The sequence below is a fragment of the Hetaerina americana genome, unplaced genomic scaffold, assembly GCF_022747635.1.
Source record: "Hetaerina americana unplaced genomic scaffold, ioHetAmer1.1.p SCAF_70, whole genome shotgun sequence".
NCBI classification, from domain to species: domain Eukaryota; kingdom Metazoa; phylum Arthropoda; class Insecta; order Odonata; family Calopterygidae; genus Hetaerina; species Hetaerina americana.
Window position 1 is genome coordinate 1,307,724 of NW_027287317.1, and position 23,866 is coordinate 1,331,589.

Consider the following 23,866-nt stretch of genomic DNA (forward strand, 5'->3'; position numbering starts at 1 on the left):
ATAGTAATGTTAGTGGTATTGTGATTTTACTCGCGATATCGGGAAAATGCATACACCAAGTCTTGCATGATATAGGCAGGTTAGGCAAGAATGATAATAATAATAACAAGAGAGCCGGATTACGGGTAAAATGCGAAATGGACATGTTTTTCCTCGGACAATGAGTGAATAAATCATCAATAGAAAACTAAAATAAAATTAAAGCATGAAAATTTATTCCTTTAATAGAAATTGCGTTTTTCAGCAAGTGTCTTGTGCCATAACATCCGCCACGACGCGCCTCCGCGACGGCTCGCCGGCTATTGCGTGCATATAGATGAAAACCCTCGAAAAACAAAGTCTGAGGCACCGAACTAAAGTGACTTTATCATTAAAGACTTAACACTTAGTTCCAGTACCTAGCTGCAGACCGGAAATTGCTTTTCTAGCTCAGAGAATTAAGTGATTTCTACGATTTATGACAAAATCAATGATTGGAGCGGATTACACCAGAATTTCAGTGCCCTTTCAACGCGTGCGAGGAATATTAAACTTCCCCGAAGAATGTGACAATTGAACCAGCAAGTATTTTTGCCTTTGCGCATGTATCCCTTCAGTTGAATCAATCTTGAAAACTATACTTCTGTGTTTGGGTTTCCAAAAAATATCAATACCTAACCAAGAAAAAAAATGCTCTGAAGAAAGGCAAGAAAAAAGGCCATGAACTCTACTAAATGAGGCAACTTTGGATGCACGGGGCACTGGAGCACTAGCTTAAGGTAATGAAATCTGAGATTAAAATATAGACGTGCCCTCTTCCTTCCATCCTCCTGGAGATCAACTCTTAAAATTATGGAGAAAATTAAAGAAATTGATGTGAAATGCCAAAAAAATTTTACCAATGTGTCACCTACAACATTCTTCCTCGTTAAGAAAAATTTCTTTTAGTACGCGATGCAAACATAAATATGGTTCTAACATTTTAGTGAAGGAAGGAGGTTTTTAAAGTTGTTGAGGTGGAATATGGAACGGGATTTAGTGTTTCCACCCTTCTCCACGCTCGCTTCTCTATAGAAAAAAAAAGTATATATATATATATATATATATATATATATATATATATATATATATATACATATATTATTAGGTAATCTACCGGTTAAGGTAGGTTTTAGGATGGACACAAACTGCCAAACAAACATTTTATTACTCCTAACATAACACAAAATCCATCATCCTACTCTATATCAGGTCCCTCTTCATCTCTGGGTACTTTCTTCCTCCCTTCATCCCGTCCAACATCCCTATCCTGTTCCTTCCCTTTCCTCGTTTGCCTAACATTCTCCCCTCAATTACAGTCTTCAACATCCCGCTGCCGGTCAATACCCCCTTAAGCCACTTCTCCTGCCTCCATAGGATTGCTCCCAACAAACCCCTCTCTTTGACCACCATACCAAGTACTTCCTCGTTTGTTTTCTTCTCTGTCCATTTCACCTTCTCCATTCTTCTCCACACCCACATTTCAAAAGCCTCCAGTCTACGTCTATCCTCCTGCTTCAATGACCACGTTTCCGCGCCGTACATAGCTACGCACCATATCAAAGTTTTTACCTGACCTGTTCTACCTGCTCTAGCTTTTGCCCTCCTATTCTAATGTTAAGCTTAGCCTTTTTCTTTCTAGAAAATCGCATAACCTTTGTTTTATCAATATTGATTCTCATCCCTTACCTGTCGCACTGAATTTCCAATTCCCTAAGCAATGCTTGCAGCCCCTTGGCTGACTGACAAACTAAAGCTTGGTCATCAGCAAACCTAACTGATTTTACGAATTCCCCGCCCACTTTCATTCCTACCTCCAGTTCTTCCCATTCCTCTTTAATCATTTCCTCTGCATACAGGTTGAACGGCAACGGTGATAATGGGCAACCCTGCCTTACACCTCTTCCTAACACTGCCCAACCGGACCCCCGTTCCCCACTCGCGCCTGAGCAGTCTGAGACATGCTGGACATAATCCTATATATATATATAGGATTAGTTTAATGAGTTTTAGAATGAATTTAATGAGAATTTAAATATGTAAATTTGAGATTTAATTTAGTTGAAGTAATATATATTTTTCACCTCTAAAGAATATTCTCTTAAATCCAAACAAACCGTTAATCCCATCGTCCAGATTTGTGTTTTTTAGTAGAAGGCTTATAATATGAACAGATCATGAACTCAATTTCTTTTATCATATTCTGGCTCATATTTGAAACATTACCTTAGGCCACGAATTATGGAAATAAAATATCCTCGTTAGGTCGTATTTTACTTTAGTCATTTTTAAAATTTAAAAAAATGTAAATACGGAGAGTTGACTAATCTTTCAAGTGCTCCTGAGCGGCTTAAATTCGAGACACTTATTAATTGGAGGAGATTTATCAGTCGAGGTCTTTTGGAGGATGGGTTGGCGAATAAGCCTACTCACGAAGTTACGAAATTATATGCAATCGACCACACGGTTGTTGTTGCTATGATAACGTATATTAATTGAGATAAATTGATATGAGAGTCATTTTAAGGACGTCCCATTCTACGCGAGCAGTGTCTGAAACCATAATTGGGCCCTACTACCAGCTTTTTTTCAATCCTTATCCCATTTCCTTGTGTGCTGCACACTCTTTCACAGAGACAATTCAAACGCTTTGAGTGCTGATTACATCGGATGTTAAAACGCCGGCGACCAGCTTCATTCCCAACTTCCCCTGATACCTTCTAACCTCTTCATCTCGCACTTTCTGTTGCCACGGACACCCAAATTTAAAGCTAATTGTGAAACCTCACTCAGCTAAGGTTATTTTGTCTCTCATCAACCGAGTCATTTTGAAAATTAAATCCCAACAGAATCATTTTCCGTTCATTTTATTCCCAAGAAGCATTTAAATTGATTTTCAAGTTATTTCTACAAATAATTTTTTTTCTCCCGCGAAAACACGCCTCCAAACGCATTCCCATTGATCAATGAAAAAATGAATGATTGAGTAATATGACGAATAGTTAATTTACCCTAAACAAGTTGAGATCTAACTGGTTGAAGTCTTTTCATTTTCTTTTCTTTCGTTTCCAATTGGTATCAACCTGAAATGTTTAGGAGCATCCCCGTGTGCGTGAAAAATTATGTTTTAACGTGTTAAGTTATGCGCTCAACTTATCATAGTAATTGGAACACGTTGCGAAAAAAAAGTTGGCATGAAAACAAATCAGCAAGTCGAGAGTTACTCTAAAAATTAAATTTAGCGGATTAGCGCTAATCGCGACTGTTAGTACCCCTGGAAATGTTCTCAGAGACTAATTAAATCTATTAGACTGTTCTCAGCTTCACTTATTTTTATTGATCGGATCACGAACGTTAAATGGGGAAAGTAAGGGTCAAAAACCAATTGGTTCAAGCACTCCTTTTAACTTTCAAAGATAACCGATATTAGTAAATTGCATTAAATGCTTAAAAGTTTAAATTCGTCGAAAACATTAAAGTTGAAATTTCAAAAATCAATCAGTCACCAATATTCTCATGCCTCCAGTACCCATTTGGAAACAATCCCCTTCATTCATTTATCAGCTCACCGTTCCTCTTGACTCTCCAGCAGGCGATCGAAAGGGGAGGATTCAGGCTCCGTTTTCTAAATGGGAATAGACTCGTTCATTTAAATTATCCAAGAAAATCTTTCCTCTTTTAAACTACCCCGAACCCCCCCGGCCCACCTCCCGAGGTGCGAATAAGTACGGAAAACGAGTTCATTTCGAGCAAGTTAAAAATCGGAAGCCACCGCCGGGGTCGCAGTCCCTTCCCGTGGAGGGCAGCCGTGGTTCCCGGTAGGATAGGGGGGTGGAAATGGTGGCTGGGAAGGACAGGGGAGGAATGGAGACGGGGGCGGGGACGGAGAAGGCGTCCGCGCTCGCTGGAAATAGTCCCCCGCTCCCCCCTCCGTACCATGAATCCTCGCGCCACAACTCCCACCCCCCCCACTCACGGTCCCCACCAACCCCGCTCCTTCCCGTCCTCCCTTCCTCGAGTAGGAAATACAATTCGCCTGCATTTCGATCCTACCTTCCTTCCCAACCTCCGCACCCCCATGGCCTCCCCTCCCCGGATAACGGCCCGCACCCCCCCCCCTCCCCCCGAGAGATAGACGCGTACTGGGCTCGGACCCGCGGCGGGAAAAGATTCGAAATACGATAAGGGATCGGCGGGGGCAGAGGCGTGCACCGGGTGGGGGGATTGTGAATGACCGCTGTTCAAAGCATCCTCCCCCCTTCGATCCTCGCCTCGCGGACTGATATCTAGTATCCTCCAGGTATTAATCATTTTCACTAGCAGTATCCTACCGGTTTAGATTAGGGTTACGATGAAATCAATCACCACGTACTGGGAAACTTCACATCTTCATTCTCCTGTCCAATTCCAAAACTCCCTCTCACCCCCCATGCTGTTGCCCCATGCCCAAAGGCATATGTAGATGTGGTAAGTAAAGGAAAATCAAACCCAATCAAATTTCCTGGGGGTGAAAATTATCAGCAATATTTTTTAATTAAAACTTTTTGCAAATGCATCGAATGTATAAGAATACCATCGGGAGGTATCGGACAATGTGCTCACTCTAGAACAATCTTCTCGGATGCCGAGAAGTATGAATATTCAGGTGAATAATCGCTGTTATTCAGACAGGATCCTTCTCTTCTGTTTACCATCAGTTTTAATTGCCTTCGTGCAGTTACATGTACTCACATGTATAAGAATGCCATCTGGATGCATCGGAGAAAGTTCACTCTAGAAAAATCGTCTCAGATGGCGACGACATATGGAAGATAATACTCGAAAAAGTACCTGATGATGATATTATGCATTTAGACTCGGGTCGTCAATTAAAAACAGTAAGCGGAATCAACTTGGCTGTCATTTTTCTTCCGTAATTGAAAGTTCTGATGGAAAAGCTTTATTAGTAGCTAGTACTATTCCGCTGACGAACCCTATGGATTTAACACAGAGCGTAAATCATGGAGTCATACCAGGCACACAAACCCATGACAGCATGTATGACATGAAGTATTATGCATACTTTTTTTATAGATTGTGACGCCTGAGGTTTCCCAGGAAGTCTCGATGCTTAATGGATTACACTTGCTCATGATTAAATAATTTTTATCTTCCTCAAATTTAATTTTTTGGACGATTGATATCCTTGATTTCTGGAATATGTTTTGCTTCACAAACGTTCTTTCATAATTAACGAAGCAATTTACGTGTGTACGCTGTTCAAACAGCCTATCCCTGTTTCATCAGGAACCAATGGAAAACTTGATCGATGGAAACGTCAATAATATGAATAGATTGAGCGTAGCGTCCAAATTAGGGTAACTTAGTTGAATCAGACGTGATGCTGTGAAAGGCGAAAGTGATCGATTCTATCAAATAATATTGCACTGTTCCACTGCTGATAAAATATACTTCGACCTAGGACCTACTTCGTCATCTTCAGGCGACCTGAAGATGAGGAGGTAATGTCGAAATGTAGGTCTAAAAATATTTTCTAAACAATGTAACAGTGCTGTATTATTTATGACGAATTGATCATGTGGCAACGGATTCGGCTTAATTGAAAACTCATTTTGATGGTGGCTTTGGAGGGCTGCAGTGCGCGGCAGGGGTGACTCACTCTCCCATTGTGCATTGGATACACAATTGGCGAACGGGCTTTAAGAAAAATAAGAAATTTAAGAAAAAAGAAACTTCAAAAATTAAGGGATGCAACCTCATTTGAAGTTAAACATATGCGTGGGAACGGATCCGTTTAAACTGAGTCGTGTGAAATTAACGTAACGAAAAATATCTCCCATGATCATCACTTTAGTCGAAGTCGTTCATTTATTGGCTCAATCGCGAGAATCTTAAGCTCTCCAACCACGTGCGATCATAGACTTGCACTCTAGCTCCACAGGTGACCAAACATAAAATTATTGCGAGAAACGTGCACATTTGACGACAAACGGCAAAAAACGAGCGAAGGATTTGATGAATTTTCGTAGTCAATATCTAAGATTGATAATGTCACACTGTTCCCATTGGTCGATCTATGAGATGAGAAACGCTTACTGATTGGCTGAACTTGGACACACTACAGGGTTCGTCCGGAAAATAAGTGTACTGACCCCTGGGCCGGGCGCGCCGCTCCAGGCGCGCCCAGCACCGCTCTGACGGGCTGCGATTGGAGGGGGGTATGTTGGCAAGCGACGCTGAAAAAGGCAGTCGGCTCTGAGCTGTGGTGTAGTGAGGAGCTCTGTTAACGCGAACCTCCACGCTCGACCCACGTCACGGAACGCGATGCCAAAGTTTTTGGAGCAGCGTTATTCCATCCAATTTGCGGTAAAGCTTGGGAAATCGTCTACCGAAACTGTCGGTATGATTAACCAGGCTTACGGGGAGTCAGCCATGTCCAGAAACATGATCTTTCGGTGGCACAAGATGTTCGTGGAGGGCAGAGAAGAGGTCGACGACGAACCACGGCCTGGACGCCCATCACCGACACTCACCGACGAAAATGTGCGAAAAGTTCGCGATGTACTGAACTCTGATCGTCGTCTTAGTGTTCGGATGATAGCAGAGCAGTGTAATGTGCCAAAAACAATAGTGCACGAGATTATTAGGGAGCAATTACAGATGTGAAAAATTTGTGCAAAGTTGGTGCCGAAAGTGCTCAGTGATGATCAAAGACTCGATCGTTTGGAAATCGCGACACAACTTGCGGATCACTGCAAAAATGATCCACATTTTTTAGAGAACGTTGTTTCGGGTGAAGAGACGTGGATCTTTGAGTACGACCCGGAGTCGAAGAGACAAAGTGCGGAGTGGCACACCCCATCATCACCCCGTCAAAAGAAAGCTCGCATGAGCAAATCTCGGATCAAGGCGATGCTCATTGTCTTTTTTGACAAAAGGGGAGTCGTCCACTACGAATTTGTACCTGAACGACAAACTGTAAATGCTGCATTTTACGTCCAATGCTCGACAGGCTTCGAAAACGAGTCGCCCGCGTCCGGCCAGCGATCAAAAACATCTGGCGGCTGCATCACGACAATGCGCCGTCTCACACCGCGCTTGTCGTGTCGGACTTCTTGGCCAAGCACGGTGTGGCAACGCTACCGCACCCGCCCTACAGCCCGGACTTGGCACCACCGGACTTCTTTCTGTTCCCGAAGATAAAGAGGAGTTTGAAAGGAACACGATACGGGACTTTGGACGCCGTCAAAGAGGCCGTGACGACGTGTCTTCGAGAGGTTCCCGATGATGCCTTCGCGGGAGCGTTCCAGGAATGGGAACGCCGCTGGAACAAGTGTATCGACTCACAAGGGTCCTATTTTGAGGAATATTAGCTTAAGATATGTAAAAGTGTAATAATTTTTTTTCCCGAGCTCAGTACACTTATTTTCCGGACGAACCCTGTATGTCACAGTGGTGTGATGTAAGAATTTGAGCCCAAGGGTCAAGGCTGAGTTGTGTTCTTACGCTCAATGTAACCCGTTTTCAATTCCTCCTTATGTTTGGGGGATTTAAGGGATTACGAAGCCCCAAAACATCTCTTTAGACCGGGCGTCGGATTGAGTGGGACGGGAGGTTAATAAACGCTACCCGCAGGCTCTCGTGAAAGAACTGCTGCATGTCATTACTTAGTAATGACAAGGTCTGGGGTCCAAAGAGCGGCTAAAGATGCTCCATTTTGTCCCAGATTTTGCCAGGCTTCGGGTAATACGAGTATACTCCACTCCCGGCTTTGCCCCCAGGGATCACGGCTGATTAGTCGTATTCCTCAGGAAAACGAAAATGATATGAAGGAGGTCTCCCCTCAACACTGCCACAAAACTATCATACGAATAATACAGAGATGTATGATCAACATAAATAACATTCGTTAAAGGCTCTTCAAAAGTAAGCGTCCAAAGCACTTTAAGTCGGTCGCAAAGCGAATGAGGAAGTTGCCCAAAAGTTAAACGTCAAAAAAGGATTTAAACTTTTAACGTATTTTCCAGCATTCTGGAGGAATTTTTAATTGTTTGTGTAACTCTCTGATTGACTAATGCCCACGTGTTACCACCTCTGAAACACAATACACCCCGGAAGCATTTTTATCACCCTAAATACCCATTGATCAATCAAATCTCCAAGAAACCCCATTATTGTGGAATCTTTTCGAAATGAACATTAAGTGACACAACGGCAATCTCTAGGCCGAGAAATATTTAGACATTAATCGTTATGACTTACTTCTTTATTGTTTTAACTGCTGGGGTAACTCTCTGATTGACTTATGCCCACGTGTTCCATGCCCACCTCTGCAACATAACACACTCCGGAAGCATTTTTATCATTCTCAATACCCATTGATCAATCAAATTGCCAAGAAATTCGTTATAGTGTAATCTTTTCGAAATAAGGATTAAGTAACACCACGGAAATCTCTAGGCTGAGACACTTTTAGACATGAACCGTATTGGAAAAGCAATTCGCTCAGCCATGAAGCTGTGCTTTGTATCACATTCGTCGGCATTTCAATGACGCAGGTGTTTGAGACGCTACAGGTGGCCACTTGGGGAAAGGAATATGCCGACGTTTACTATGGCTGCGAGGAGAGGGATGTAACTAGATGAGTACATTCCTCAGGTTGAGTTATTCTCCGTTATAGTTTCGCTACATCCATTATTTGAGACGGTTTTGGTAATATCAACGGCGTGAATTATATCATCTGTAAAATACCCATTTAACTACCATTTGTTACTCTGCTAACAGATAAATGAGCATAAATGATAATTAAATTAATACTCTCTCATTAAAAAACCAACATATATCTCATTTCTTTCCGCGCTTATTTCATTGATTTGCATACAGGGTTCGTCCGGAAAATAAGTGTACTGACTCCTGGGCTGGGCGCGCCGCTCCAGGCGCGCCCAGCACCGCTCTGATGGGCTGCGATTGGAGGGGGTATGTTGGCAAGCGACGCTGAAAAAGGCAGTCGGCTCTGAGCTGTGGTGTAGTGAGGAGCTCTGTTAACGCGAACCTCCACGCTCGACCCACGTCACGGAACGCGATGCCGAAGTTTTTGGAGCAGCGTTATTCCATCCAATTTGCGGTAAAGCTTGGGAAATCGTCTACCGAAACTGTCGGTATGATTAATCAGGCTTACGGGGAGTCAGCCATGTCCAGAAACATGATCTTTCGGTGGCACAAGATGTTCGTGGAGGGCAGAGAAGAGGTCGACGACGAGTCTTCGAGAGGTTCCCGATGATGCCTTCGCGGGAGCGTTCCAGGAATGGGAACGCCGCTGGAACAAGTGTATCGACTCACAAGGGTCCTATTTTGAGGAATATTAGCTTAAGATATGTAAAAGTGTAATAATTTTTTTTTCCCGAGCTCAGTACACTTATTTTCCGGACGAACCCTGTATGTCACAGTGGTGTGATGTAAGAATTTGAGCCCAAGGGTCAAGGCTGAGTTGTGTTCTTACGCTCAATGTAACCCGTTTTCAATTCCTCCTTATGTTTGGGGGATTTAAGGGATTACGAAGCCCCAAAACATCTCTTTAGACCGGGCGTCGGATTGAGTGGGACGGGAGGTTAATAAACGCTACCCGCAGGCTCTCGTGAAAGAACTGCTGCATGTCATTACTTAGTAATGACAAGGTCTGGGGTCCAAAGAGCGGCTAAAGATGCTCCATTTTGTCCCAGATTTTGCCAGGCTTCGGGTAATACGAGTATACTCCACTCCCGGCTTTGCCCCCAGGGATCACGGCTGATTAGTCGTATTCCTCAGGAAAACGAAAATGATATGAAGGAGGTCTCCCCTCAACACTGCCACAAAACTATCATACGAATAATACAGAGATGTATGATCAACATAAATAACATTCGTTAAAGGCTCTTCAAAAGTAAGCGTCCAAAGCACTTTAAGTCGGTCGCAAAGCGAATGAGGAAGTTGCCCAAAAGTTAAACGTCAAAAAAGGATTTAAACTTTTAACGTATTTTCCAGCATTCTGGAGGAATTTTTAATTGTTTGTGTAACTCTCTGATTGACTAATGCCCACGTGTTACCACCTCTGAAACACAATACACCCCGGAAGCATTTTTATCACCCTAAATACCCATTGATCAATCAAATCTCCAAGAAACCCCATTATTGTGGAATCTTTTCGAAATGAACATTAAGTGACACAACGGCAATCTCTAGGCCGAGAAATATTTAGACATTAATCGTTATGACTTACTTCTTTATTGTTTTAACTGCTGGGGTAACTCTCTGATTGACTTATGCCCACGTGTTCCATGCCCACCTCTGCAACATAACACACTCCGGAAGCATTTTTATCATTCTCAATACCCATTGATCAATCAAATTGCCAAGAAATTCGTTATAGTGTAATCTTTTCGAAATAAGGATTAAGTAACACCACGGAAATCTCTAGGCTGAGACACTTTTAGACATGAACCGTATTGGAAAAGCAATTCGCTCAGCCATGAAGCTGTGCTTTGTATCACATTCGTCGGCATTTCAATGACGCAGGTGTTTGAGACGCTACAGGTGGCCACTTGGGGAAAGGAATATGCCGACGTTTACTATGGCTGCGAGGAGAGGGATGTAACTAGATGAGTACATTCCTCAGGTTGAGTTATTCTCCGTTATAGTTTCGCTACATCCATTATTTGAGACGGTTTTGGTAATATCAACGGCGTTAATTATATCATCTGTAAAATACCCATTTAACTACCATTTGTTACTCTGCTAACAGATAAATGAGCATAAATGATAATTAAATTAATACTCTCTCATTAAAAAACCAACATATATCTCATTTCTTTCCGCGCTTATTTCATTGATTTGCATACAGGGTTCGTCCGGAAAATAAGTGTACTGACTCCTGGGCTGGGCGCGCCGCTCCAGGCGCGCCCAGCACCGCTCTGATGGGCTGCGATTGGAGGGGGTATGTTGGCAAGCGACGCTGAAAAAGGCAGTCGGCTCTGAGCTGTGGTGTAGTGAGGAGCTCTGTTAACGCGAACCTCCACGCTCGACCCACGTCACGGAACGCGATGCCGAAGTTTTTGGAGCAGCGTTATTCCATCCAATTTGCGGTAAAGCTTGGGAAATCGTCTACCGAAACTGTCGGTATGATTAATCAGGCTTACGGGGAGTCAGCCATGTCCAGAAACATGATCTTTCGGTGGCACAAGATGTTCGTGGAGGGCAGAGAAGAGGTCGACGACGAGTCTTCGAGAGGTTCCCGATGATGCCTTCGCGGGAGCGTTCCAGGAATGGGAACGCCGCTGGAACAAGTGTATCGACTCACAAGGGTCCTATTTTGAGGAATATTAGCTTAAGATATGTAAAAGTGTAATAAATTTTTTTTCCTGAGCTCAGTACACTTATTTTCCGGACGAACCCTGTACTACAGTATTGTGGACGTCAAAATACGTAAACACAAAATATATTTATATCATCCGTTCCCGCCAAACAGATCTGCGGTGCCGAAGAAGGTAGAAACTTTAATCATACACATTTTTTAAAAATATCATATTTCCAAAATAATAGTCCAAGTAGTCACACAATGGGAGAATACAGCAAAAAACAGTAGAAGATAGGTGTTTATCGAATAAAAATATTCAATGCCTAAAAATTACTCTACAACAAATCAAAGGAAAAAAAGTGCTCACTTAAATGGCAGTAATCATAATAGCTGGTTTTCAGTGGCTTGTCCATTTTACAGACTTTAACTCCGTCACACTAACTTTTAGATCTCCTTCTCGAGGAGTTAGGGTTCGCTGGAGTCTCTCGGTAGCGAAGATATTGCTCATTATTAAGCATTTAATCCAAGTAAGTTATTTTTTGTTTAGATATCATACTGTCATACTATATTGTTTATACTATATCACGTAATTGGCCGGACTGTTTGGTCTTGTAGGTAACGCGCTCGCTTGCTGACCCAAAGGTTACGGGATCGAGTCGAACCCGTAACATGCGTAACGTTATTGTAGTGGAATATATGTGTGGTGAGGGCTCTGTTCTCGCCGTTGTAAGCTTTTGGGGCATGACCAGACAATGCCTGTGATAGGCGACGGACTCTTTGACGTCACGGGAAAGGCCCGGAAGACCTAAAGCGGGAAAGCCTCGGCGAGGTCGTAGGAAGGGTTTCTATAACCCTAGCGGTTTCTTGGACACCGCCAAAGGGCCTCGGGGGCAATGATCCTTCCTACGCCTCCAGGGAGGGAATCCCAGGTGGGAGGAGGGGCTACCGGGCCAGTGACCAACGTCACGGGGAAGGCCCTAGGGAGGGGTGCCGCCGCGCGCGGACCAGCTTGGGTCGGCAGTGTGGTGCGGGGGCGGAGAAAGAGAGGACCAGGGAGGCGATCCGGACCGACGCGATAGAGGGTCAGTCTACTGATATAACCTGCTGCCGAGACCCTGTGTTCGCCCGTTGGTCGCCGCCGCATCGGAGTATCCGAGGGACTCCCCGCTAGACCACCGACATCGGACTCCCCGCTAGGCCACCGCCATCGACGAAGCCCCGCGTTCATCAGTCGGCTGCCAGCACGTCTGCGGATGATTCCCGCCCGAATACTTCCTTTCCCCTGTAAGTTCCCTGCCTTACCCGTTCCGGTGCTTGATCGAGTCAACATTCTGACAACAATCTGACCCCTCTAATAAACGGCTGAGGATCGCAGAGTGTCTTGCTGGCTTCACTCTTACCCAAAGTCGGGTCGTCCTTCCCATGTCTTTACGACATAATTTGGTGTCAGGTGTATAAGAGGAAGAATCCGCTCCCTGTTCCCCTAAACAGATCATTGTGCCGGTATCCATATTTAAGGCTTAGTGCATTTTCATTTGATTTATTTCTTACATTTTGAATGTTACATAATTTATCTACAGTCATGTATTCGTACAATCCTTTCCTCTCTTATTCTACCAATCCTTTTATTTCTGTATCTCCCGAAATCCCATATTCCTACTCAGCTGATCCGAGTTCAAATTTCAACCCCTTTGTAAATACATTATCAGCTGATGTGCCGTCCGTTGACCCGAGGATTCCAACTGCTAGTACAACCCTCCCCCAGCCGCCTGCCGCGATAGGTAGTCAGGCGTATCTTGTCCCAAACTTTAATGGAGACGATGATACCTCCATTAGTAAATTCTTAGAATGCTTGGAGATAGTCAGTCATATCAGTGCCTGGACGGAAGTACAAACCCTATGTATTGCACGGTGAAGGCTGAGTGGCTCCGCAGCCGAATATGTTGAGGCGAACCCTCACATCTTAGACAGTTTCCAAAATTTTTCATTAAATCTTAAGCGCAGATTCTCCTTAAGGACTTCACCAATTGCAATTGAACGGATGTTTAACTCGTGTATACAACGCCCCCTCGAGTCTGTTAACGACTTTTCCACCCGGCTACGCACACTCTCGCGACAGTTAAAGGAAACATTTCCTGATCCGAAATCAGACTCCACAAATTCCATTCTTAGTCATAGGCTTTTGACACAGTTTTTACTGGGACTAAGAGAAGAATTGGGTAGATTTGTTGTCGTACGGAACCCAAAGACCATTTTAGAGGCTGAAGAACTGGCACGGATTGAGGAAGCGCATGTCAGGAATTATGCAGTTAGAGTGGCAGACGTTCCCAGTCATTACTTGCCTCAATCCCGAATTAATTACCTCTCACCCCCACATACCCTTCCAATCCCATTCTCCCCTGCCTGTCGCTCATCAGTTGATCCTCTTTTCGCCCAGCAAGCAGAGAATATCCACTCTATTGTCACAGGCACAAAATATTCTTCCCGTGAGAATCACCGCTCTACGCATTCAAACAGCCGTCCCTTTTCCCCACCACCTCCACGCAAGTGCTACAGGTGCGGCCGCTTAGGACACATTTCCCGGCAATGCCTCGCTAATTCACGAAGTTGCTTTCAGTGCGGTGAAACTACGCACATTTCAAGAGAATGCCCACTACTACTTTGTGGACTGTGTCACAAGTCTGGGCACCGCCCGATTGATTGCCAAAGCATAAAGAATCAGGGAAACTGGCCAACCCCGACCACGAGGTCGGGGACCCATTAATCTTGTCCGTGATACCGGAGGCTGGTATGACAATACAAATAAATATCCTTGGGCGAAGGTATAAATTCCTCGTGGACACCGGTGCAGCAATCACTATTTTTCATAGACGGAATTTAGCCTCAACAAAATTAGAACTTGTTCCGTATTACACTCTCATTAAAAGTGCTTCTGGACATACTTTAACGGTTAGCGGTCAGTGCTTCGTCCCATTTGTGATTGACAGTAAGGCATATCCTCATGATGTCCTGATAATAGATCTAGGAAATACGCCCTATGATGGAATTCTTGGGTTAGATTTCATGGTAACTTACAGCTGCACCATAAATTTAGACCTCTCAATATTAACGGTTAATAGGGAGCACCAAATACCATTGACATCCAGCATCACCAAACGAGTTGACATTGACTTAATTTCATTTGATGATGACCCACCTTCAGGAGATTTCGAGATTGACTCGGAGGTTGGTTCCCCGAAAGGTACTGGGCCCATCAAAGAAGACAATTTTCAGTGTCCTTTGAGTTCCGACAATCCGTCGCTGACGGCTCAAGAGGATATTTACAAACCGCATTCAGCTTCTTGCTTGGATTTGGGAATTTTAAGGAACATGGAGAGATCCGAGAAGATCGATTTTTCTCCCAAGCACGTGGAGGTGCAAGATAACCCACGCGAGTGGAAGGGAACCCAAACGCATTCAGAAAGGAAAGCCACCATTGCAACGGAAGGTGAAATAGAGAGTGAGGAGACAGGCGATGAATACGCTAGGCCATTTGAGACCCCTAAGTCTGTGTGTTTGGTCTCGGATGCGGCCACTGGGCATATCGCACGGTCATTAATAGAGAGAGATTTTCCGGGCGCTGAAAATGGCTTTGAGGATTTTTGTATTGAGGAAAGCGTTAGAGTACCCCCCAGGTCAGTCGTGTTATTTTGGGCTAGAAACGAAAAGTTGGTCGGAAAAAATGTTCTCCTTGGAGGGAGCAATGAGAATGCTAGCGTGCTATCAGTAGTTGCTAAAGTTTCGAATGAAGGTCTCGCTCCCATATTACTTGTTAATCCCGAAGCTAATGATCTAATCTTCCATAAAGGGGCGAATATTCCAGCAGAACCGTTTGTGGAAGAGGAAATAACATCCACCGTAAACGAACTCTCTTGTGAAGGGAACGAATTTTGGCCTGAAGAACAGTCGGAAGAACCATTTTTAACACTATTTGATTTCAGTCACGTCCCACCGGAAGCCTTAGATTCATTGAGGATACTCATATCGAGTTATTCTGATATTTTTGTTCACAGCAGAAATGCTTTAGGCTGTACAAATATGGTCAAGCACGTGATCGATGTGGGAAATGCAATACCTGTAAAGAAACCACCGTACCGCGTTCCTCATTCACAGCGGACTACTCTGAATAATTGCATTTCAGAGATGCTTGAACAGGGCATAATTTCACCATCAACGAGCCCTTGGTCCTCTCCAATTATTTTGGTAAAGAAAAAATCGCCGCTCGGAGAGCCCATCCAGTACCGTCCTTGCATAGACTATCGTGCGCTAAATAGCGTTACTAAAAAAGAAGTATTCCCGTTGCCTAACCTAGAGGAAATATTTGATCACTTAGGAGGCGCACGCTATTTTTCCACGATGGATTTGTGCAGTGGTTATTGGCAAGTAGAAATGCACGAGCAGAGTAAAGAATATACAGCCTTCAGCACACCTGACGGGCATTTCCAATGTAATCGAATGAGTTTTGGCCTGGCGAACGCTCCCTCCACGTTTTCTCGCCTTATGACGAAGGTACTGGAAGGGCTTCTCCTGAACGGATGCATTTGTTATTTAGACGATATTTTGCGATATGATCAGGCGTGGGAAGGTCACATCGCCGGCTTAAGTGCAATATTTAGCAGGCTTCGTAACGCAAATTTAAAACTCAAACCAAAAAAATGCCACTTTTTCCGACAGAAAGTCAAATTCGTTGGACACTTCATTTCGGCAGAAGGAATACAGCCGGACGACGAAAAGATTGAATGTCTACAAACATTTCCGACACCGACGAATGTGAAAACCGTCCAATCTTTTCTTGGACTCGCGGGATATTATAGAAAGTTCATCCCTAATTTTGCCAAAATATCTAGTGCTCTCACGAAGTTAATCCGTAAGGAGGTGCATTTTATTTGGGGAGAGGAGCAACAAAGTGCTTTCGAACATTTAAGGAATTGCCTAGCAACTCATCCTGTTCTAAAATTCCCCGACTTTTCCAAACAGTTTATTCTCACCACGGATGCGTCCAGCTACGCCCTAGGGGGTATATTGTCACAGGAGTTGGAGGATGGAGAACATCCCGTTGCGTACGCCAGCCGCCAATTACACAAAGCCCAAAAATCGTATTCAGCCACCGAATTAGAATGCTTGGCGGTGGTCGAGATGGTAAAAAAATTTCGTGTGTACTTGTTGGGTCGACGCTTTACTCTCTGCACTGACCACAAGCCTCTGAAATGGTTATTGTCACTTAAGGAGCCGAAGCCGCGCCTCGCCAGATGGGTAATGGAATTGAGCGAGTATTCCTTCGACGTTAAGTATCGCCGAGGGAAAGAAATATCTCACAGCGACGCCTTGTCTAGGGTACCGACCAACGTAAATTCTCTCGATGCCCGTGACTGTAATATAAATTGGGACAAAGAAAAAATACTTAGAGAGCAAGCCGATTGTCCATCGCTCGTTGCCCTCCATGTTCTTGCTCGTCGGAACGATTTAAATTATTTCTACGACGAGCGTGCCCTTCTGTATAAGGTGACTGTTGAACTCCTGGGTCCATCTCTAGTTTTATGCGCTCCACAGTCAATGAGGAAACATATTTTAGAGCGGTGCCATGAGTCGCCGCTAGCCGGCCACTGCGGCGTTGACAAAACACTAGACCTCGTACGAAGACACTTCTTCTGGGAGGGTTGTTACTCCGACGTACGCACCTATGTAAACAATTGCTTGGAATGTAAAAAGCGTAAGGCTCCGATCCAGCATATTCCATTGCAACCGGTTTCGGAAGCCACTCGCCCTTGGGAAAAAGTAGCGATTGACATAGTGGGCCCACTTCCTAAATCTCATCGAGGAAATAGGTACATTTTAACTTGTCAGGGCCATTTCACTCGATACGCCGAAGCAGTTGCGATACCGGATCAATCAGCCAAAACCATAGCCCGCGCGTTTGCGGAAAATATCATTTGTCGCCATGGCGTTCCTCAGTATCTTCTCACGGACAGAGGGGCGAATTTCACATCCAATTTAATGAAAAACGTGTGCCAGGTTTTAAAGATAACCGCTATATTCACTTCCCCCTATAACCCGTCGGCTAATGGGAGGCTAGAACGAGCTCATCAGTCATTTTCAAACATAATTTCGCATTACGTGGAGCAAGACCACAGCGACTGGGATGAACACCTAAATTTTGCTTTGTTTGTTTACCGGAACACGAAAAATAGGATGACTGGCTATTCTCCAGCATACTTACTATACGGCCGTGAGTTAATGATGCCCTGGGATGACGTCCTCTCGCCGACGCTAGCACATGCCGAATCGGAGTCCGATTACCCTAGTGAATTAATCCAACGCTTACGCGTGGCGCACGGACAAGCAACTGAGTTTAATAGACAAAATAAGAACAAAGAATATACTCGCCATAATGAAGGCTTGTCCTTGCCAGCAATTTCTGTAGGCCAGTTAGTCCTGTTACGGAATATGGCTCCATCCCCCGGAAAATCTAGGAAGGTGGAATCCAGGTGGATCGGGCCGTACAAAGTCACTAGAGTGAGAAGCCCGGTGACGCTAGACATCGAAAATCTCCAGAGTGGTCGTAGATTCATTGCACATCTGCGCAATATTCTTCCCTTACCCCCAGATCCCGTACCCAGTACTCCACCAAGGTTCCTCGAGGGAACACCTGCGAACGATACCCACATATCACATCATACCCCAGATCTGCAAGAACCTTGTCCCTCATCCCTTTCGCCAAACCCTAACGATCCGAAGACGCCTACGTCGACCGCCCAATTAGAGAAGCATTCCCTTCCCCGACACCGGTACAACCTACGACCGCGCCCGGGGCATCTCAGGGAAGACCCCGCGCAGGACAAGACTGCGGGAACGATGAAGTGACTTCTGTTTTAGTGATCTGTGATGTGAACTTAAAACGTGTGAACGAAAAGGTGACCTCTTCCTTTTTGTGATTGTGAATTGAAATACGGGTGAACGAAGGTGATATTTCTGTATTTAATAAGGGTGTCCATTTTCAAGGCGTGAAATAGTATTTGAGTGTCGGGATGTGAAAAATTCTGTTTACAATAATTAAGACATTTTTAAGGTTGGTCAAATATCTGAAAATGTAAAAATTCTGTTTTAGTGTGTAAGATATTTTTCAGAGTCGACAAGCATCCCTATATGTAAGAAAATGTAAAATTTCCTCTTTTAGTTATTAAGACAATATTTAGAATTGTATATAGATTTCAGACATTCGTGTTAAACATTCATGAACCATGAGAATTTCGTATCTTGCTATGTGAACTACCTGCCTTGAATTCACCAAGTGTACTTATTTATTTGTTTGTAAGTTGTATTGTATTGTAACCTTTGGAAATGTTGGTAGGTCAGTGCACCAAACTCCCTCTCTTCCCTTCCCCCTTCCCTATTACTCCGCCACGTGTTGTGTGGTTTCGGGCACCTGGACACCTATAAACAGCAGGGTCGTGGCCAGACCGCAAAGAGAGGGGCTGGCGCCAACCCCTAATACCTGGGGGTTTATTTTTCCGCGAGGGTGATGTGGTGAGGGCTCTGTTCTCGCCGTTGTAAGCTTTTGGGGCATGACCAGACAATGCCTGTGATAGGCGACGGACTCTTTGACGTCACGGGAAAGGCCCGGAAGACCTAAAGCGGGAAAGCCTCGGCGAGGTCGTAGGAAGGGTTTCTATAACCCTAGCGGTTTCTTGGGCACCGCCAAAGGGCCTCGGGGGCAATGATCCTTCCTACGCCTCCAGGGAGGGAATCCCAGGTGGGAGGAGGGGCTACCGGGCCAGTGACCAACGTCACGGGGAAGGCCCTAGGGAGGGGTGCCGCCGCGCGCGGACCAGCTTGGGTCGGCAGTGTGGTGCGGGGGCGGAGAAAGAGAGGACCAGGGAGGCGATCCGGACCGACGCGATAGAGGGTCAGTCTACTGATATAACCTGCTGCCGAGACCCTGTGTTCGCCCGTTGGTCGCCGCCGCATCGGAGTATCCGAGGGACTCCCCGCTAGACCACCGACATCGGACTCCCCGCTAGGCCACCGCCATCGACGAAGCCCCGCGTTCATCAGTCGGCTGCCAGCACGTCTGCGGATGATTCCCGCCCGAATACTTCCTTTCCCCTGTAAGTTCCCTGCCTTACCCGTTCCGGTGCTTGATCGAGTCAACATTACCAATCTGACCCCTCTAATAAACGGCTGAGGATCGCAGAGTGTCTTGCTGGCTTCACTCTTACCCAAAGTCGGGTCGTCCTTCCCATGTCTTTACGACATATGCATGGATATGGTAAGGTATAGCTGGGATAAGAATAAAGTATCCCCTGAGAATAAAATTTACCCTCGTTGATCGCGAAATAATTTCCTCTTGGGACCACCCGTTCAAGTCGCACCTCGGGCATGAACGTTGTCAACAAATCTAATGACTCGGCCCCTGGAAACATAGTGACGAGCAAAAAAGGTGTACCGTGATCCCAAATAGCCCGTAGGCCACGATGGGCGTCTAAAATTAAAAATTACTAATAATAAATCTTATTACATGAATGAATTTCACCCCATTCATATGAATGAAATCGTAAAAAAATAAACCGCGCGGGCGGCTTTATAATTAGAAAGAAAGTTTGAATGAAATAAACGATGAAAAGAGGAATAATGCGCCTCGTCTATTCATCTGGAACGGCTTCCGTAATTTTGGTTGCTGATACTGCCAACAGATGTCATAACGACCTCTTAGGAACCGGGAGTCGTAAGTACTCAGCTGGAAGTCGACGGGTACATAGCTGAAAATGGAAACTATTGTCAAACTATATTGCAGGCAAAGGATTTAGCTTGAGTAATGTTGAGGGGAGAAAGTGATCGCGTGGGCAGAGAGGAGGCAAATTTAAATGTGCCAACTGCAAAGGACTGGAATACCATGATTCTCAAAATAGAGAAGTGATGTAGAAATACATCCGAAGTCCAGCTCTTAGACAGAGAATCTAAGACGGCATTTACGAAATTATTTCGACACGCGATACAGCGTTCCGTAGCTTACACAGGTTTGGATGTCATATATGAGCTCACGTAATTTATGATGAAAAAGACTGCGATTTCATAATCTTCTAGCTCTCATTGTTCTTTTATCTGCTTTCAATGGACATGGTATGACCTTCATAAGGTCAAACTTAGAAAAGTTTATGGAAACATCTCAAGGATGTACCAAAAATGCTCAACTAGAAACAGCTTAAAAATACGCACAAATAAAGTATATAAAATTCGGTAGATACAGTGGCAGTTGTGTCAAATATTTTTAAATCCTCCAAGTATTTGATCCCACGCTCATAACCATGATTCAAGAAATACAAGTAATGAAAACTTCACTCAAGGAAATCGCTACGAGTTAAGAGAGAAATAATTTCATTTCAGAGTACATTACTCAACAGAAAAATTTACCTAGTTTGAATTGATGGAGGTAATATGTTAAATTTAATCGCTATAAATGTAATTATTTTTGCACAAAATGTTTGCAAAAAAGTATTTCGTATTAGGATCCAAATCCATCGCATAGTTTTCATTTGAATTGAATTTGATATTTCTGCCAGAAAGGTATTTATCTTACAGCTTTAATATAAACTGCATTCATGGCAATTTATACGTTGGCTTCAGAGATGTACTCGCAATTAAATGCTATACCTCTAGATAGCTCACGCAATAGCGACCAATATAATTAATAATGCACCCTTCTCATTTCTGTGCACATTATAAAGAAAAATAAATGCAACCAGCCAGTATGCCACAGAAAGTGACGGGAAGGACAAACATTTTGCTGAGTTGAAATGCAGAAGGATTTTTGATTGAGTTGAGGTGGAGACCCGACCATTTAACCTTTTCTCATTGTAGCTAGCTACAGCTGTAACTATGAGCTTCTAAATTTGGATATGAAATGGTAATAATCGAATGAGCTTAAATATATTGGACAAATGTTTTGTGCAATCTATGGAAATAATATTTTTAACGTTCTACAATTAATTTGCCGACTCATTCAAAAACGTTTCTACAAACAATTCGTTTTAAGTGTTTGGTGTAAATCGCAGTTTACACACAACCTTTCTTCAACAGCCAAATATGGTAGTTTCTGAGCAATAAACAATACACATAAAAAAAGATAGCATGATGAAATCATGGGATATTCACGTCATCATGATCTTTTTAGGATTTTTACATGCATATATTTCATGAATTTGTTGCCTAAAGTCATTAGACATTTGCGCTTCATTGATCGCAAGAAAGTTATTGGCAATATTTTTTATGAGACGACATAGTTTTTACTCAAATTGGTTTTTGTAAATGATGCAAGATAAATGGTAAATATTCTTTTCGCGCAATTGGTAAAATAATATGCTATTCATCGAAGTTTTTCTTTCGATACTATTTCTAAAACTATCCGAACGTAGTTTCAAGGGGACCACACATGAAATGTATAGAAGATCAACTATCTGGGTGAAACGTCAGGAGGTTTTTAAAACATGTCATAAAATGGCATTGGAAGCTATTTATAAACCATTACATTTCTTTTTAAACGTGGCGACAATGCAAAGGGAACCCATTGTAAAAAAAAACAAGGGTAAAGAGGACGCGAAGATGATCAACAGCGGTCACGTGGCTCCCTCCCTGTCGGCCCTAAAAATGCCAGCAGCAGTCATTACAAGAGAAATGGGAGAAGAGGGAAGGCCTTCACTGGCAAAAAGATCGGTCAGCCGTCACTTCCGAAGCAGACTTATATTTTTAGCATCAAAAAGTTTCTCTTCCTTTCTTGCGGAACCAAAGTATTTTTGTGTGAAAAATAGACGCGCTATGGACTGATTACAAAGATAACAGAGCGTTGAAGGTTGTTTCCTTCATTTACTTCAGCATAATATTCCCTAGAGGTGCTATACATTTTATGAAATATTTTCGAATAAAAGAATCATAACCTGAATGCATATTTTGAAATATCTCAAACGAGACTCGGAAGTTTTTTCTTCCAGACTTGACGGAACCAATTACCATGCGCGGAAACTTTTGTCAGCCAATGAAGAAAAAGCTCGTAAAAGGAACCCGCTGACAAAAGGTAAACATTAACGTTTTATGTGTCGTACTGAATACATGGTATGTTGGCAAAGCGAAAAAAAAGTTTTAGCATTGGAGATTAAAACTGATCATATCAATCTAACTTAGCATTATCACTCAACGATCACGTTCAACAAGTTGTCATGACACTAAAATTATGAATAATTACGTACAAATCAAATATTATTTACGACTGAGAACACTGATCGTGAAGGGTATTCGTGCTTGAGGGAGGTCATTTACACTACCGTAACCTTAGGCAAGGTCATCCAAGGAGAGAACGTGAGGGCGGAAAATTCAATTCAGTCAAAAATTAGAACCAACGTGGGGCACTGGAAAATGTGAACAAATGAATGATATGAAGCGGCATACACATCGCCTTGTTGAAACAGAGCAATATTTTGATGTCTTCACCGAAAAACCGGGACGTACCTATGGAAATCATTCGGGGTATGGACATTGAGGCACACCAAACGTTTATGAACCACACCAATAAGTCATGCAGCGAAACCTCAAGACTTGGGGGAATGAGACATAAGCGCCCACGAGCCCGTCAACTTTCCAAACAACACAAACATGCTCCGTGTACGGGCATGGGAAATCGTTGCTTCAACACCGGCGCCAAAATCAAACCGGGAATTGATCAGCCGGGGTGTTTCGTCCCCCGATTCGGATGAAAAGAAATTTTAAGCAAAAGGAACTTACTTTTCAGGGGCTTTTTCTCTTCTGGTGCGCTGATGGTGTCCATGGTGAATTCGGGCGTGCCACGCTCGTGGGGGGCAACACGAACAGTCTGCCTGGAGCAAGTAAGCCCTCAAGGTGACTCTTACTCCCGCCATAATCGATCGGTTCGCCGATATGCGCATGCGCGCGCGCCTGCTCCCTTTACGGACCCCGACGGGGGGAGGGATAAGGGGGCATTTGTGATATTTTGAGGTCCACGAAGCGCGGACCCACGCGGGGGCGATATTTTCACCGGAAGAGGAGAGTAAGGGGAGGAAGGGGGGGTGAGGGAAATACTCGTCTTCATTCAGATCTCGGTCGTGACCCCCTCGCGATCCCCACTCCGCCCTAATTCATAGGCGGGTCTCATAGTCCGCGATGATGCCCTCGTCTAGTGCCGTGTAATTTGAAAAATTGCCAATGAATTGGGAAATCAAGTCTTACGGACGGTTTTTTTTCCCAAGATTGCCAGATACCTACTGTATCCTGGACATTCCCTCAATCAGTGTGTGGAGACAATTTTCTCGTCGGAATGCAACTGGGAGGATAAGGGTCCTGATTGCGAGGCCAATGGAATTCCCGCGGACGAATTGGGAAAAATGTGACAGAAATATGATATACTGGATTTGTGAAAAGTTGTTACGACGAGAACGTAAAATGTTGGAGAGATAATGGGGAGGTTTGGAAGGGACC

General features: G+C 44.0%; 1 protein-coding gene across 1 annotated transcript in view; it reads right to left on the reverse strand.

Annotated features, from left to right (window-relative positions):
* Positions 1-23,251, reverse strand: part of MFS3 (major facilitator superfamily transporter 3) — a 128,384-nt gene extending 105,133 nt beyond the window's left edge. The window contains exon 1 of the mRNA XM_071595900.1: positions 23,156-23,251. Coding sequence (XP_071452001.1) covers positions 23,156-23,198 — 43 coding nt within the window. The 5' untranslated portion in view covers positions 23,199-23,251. The remainder of the gene's footprint in view (positions 1-23,155) is intronic.
* Positions 23,252-23,866: the final 615 nt, after the last annotated feature.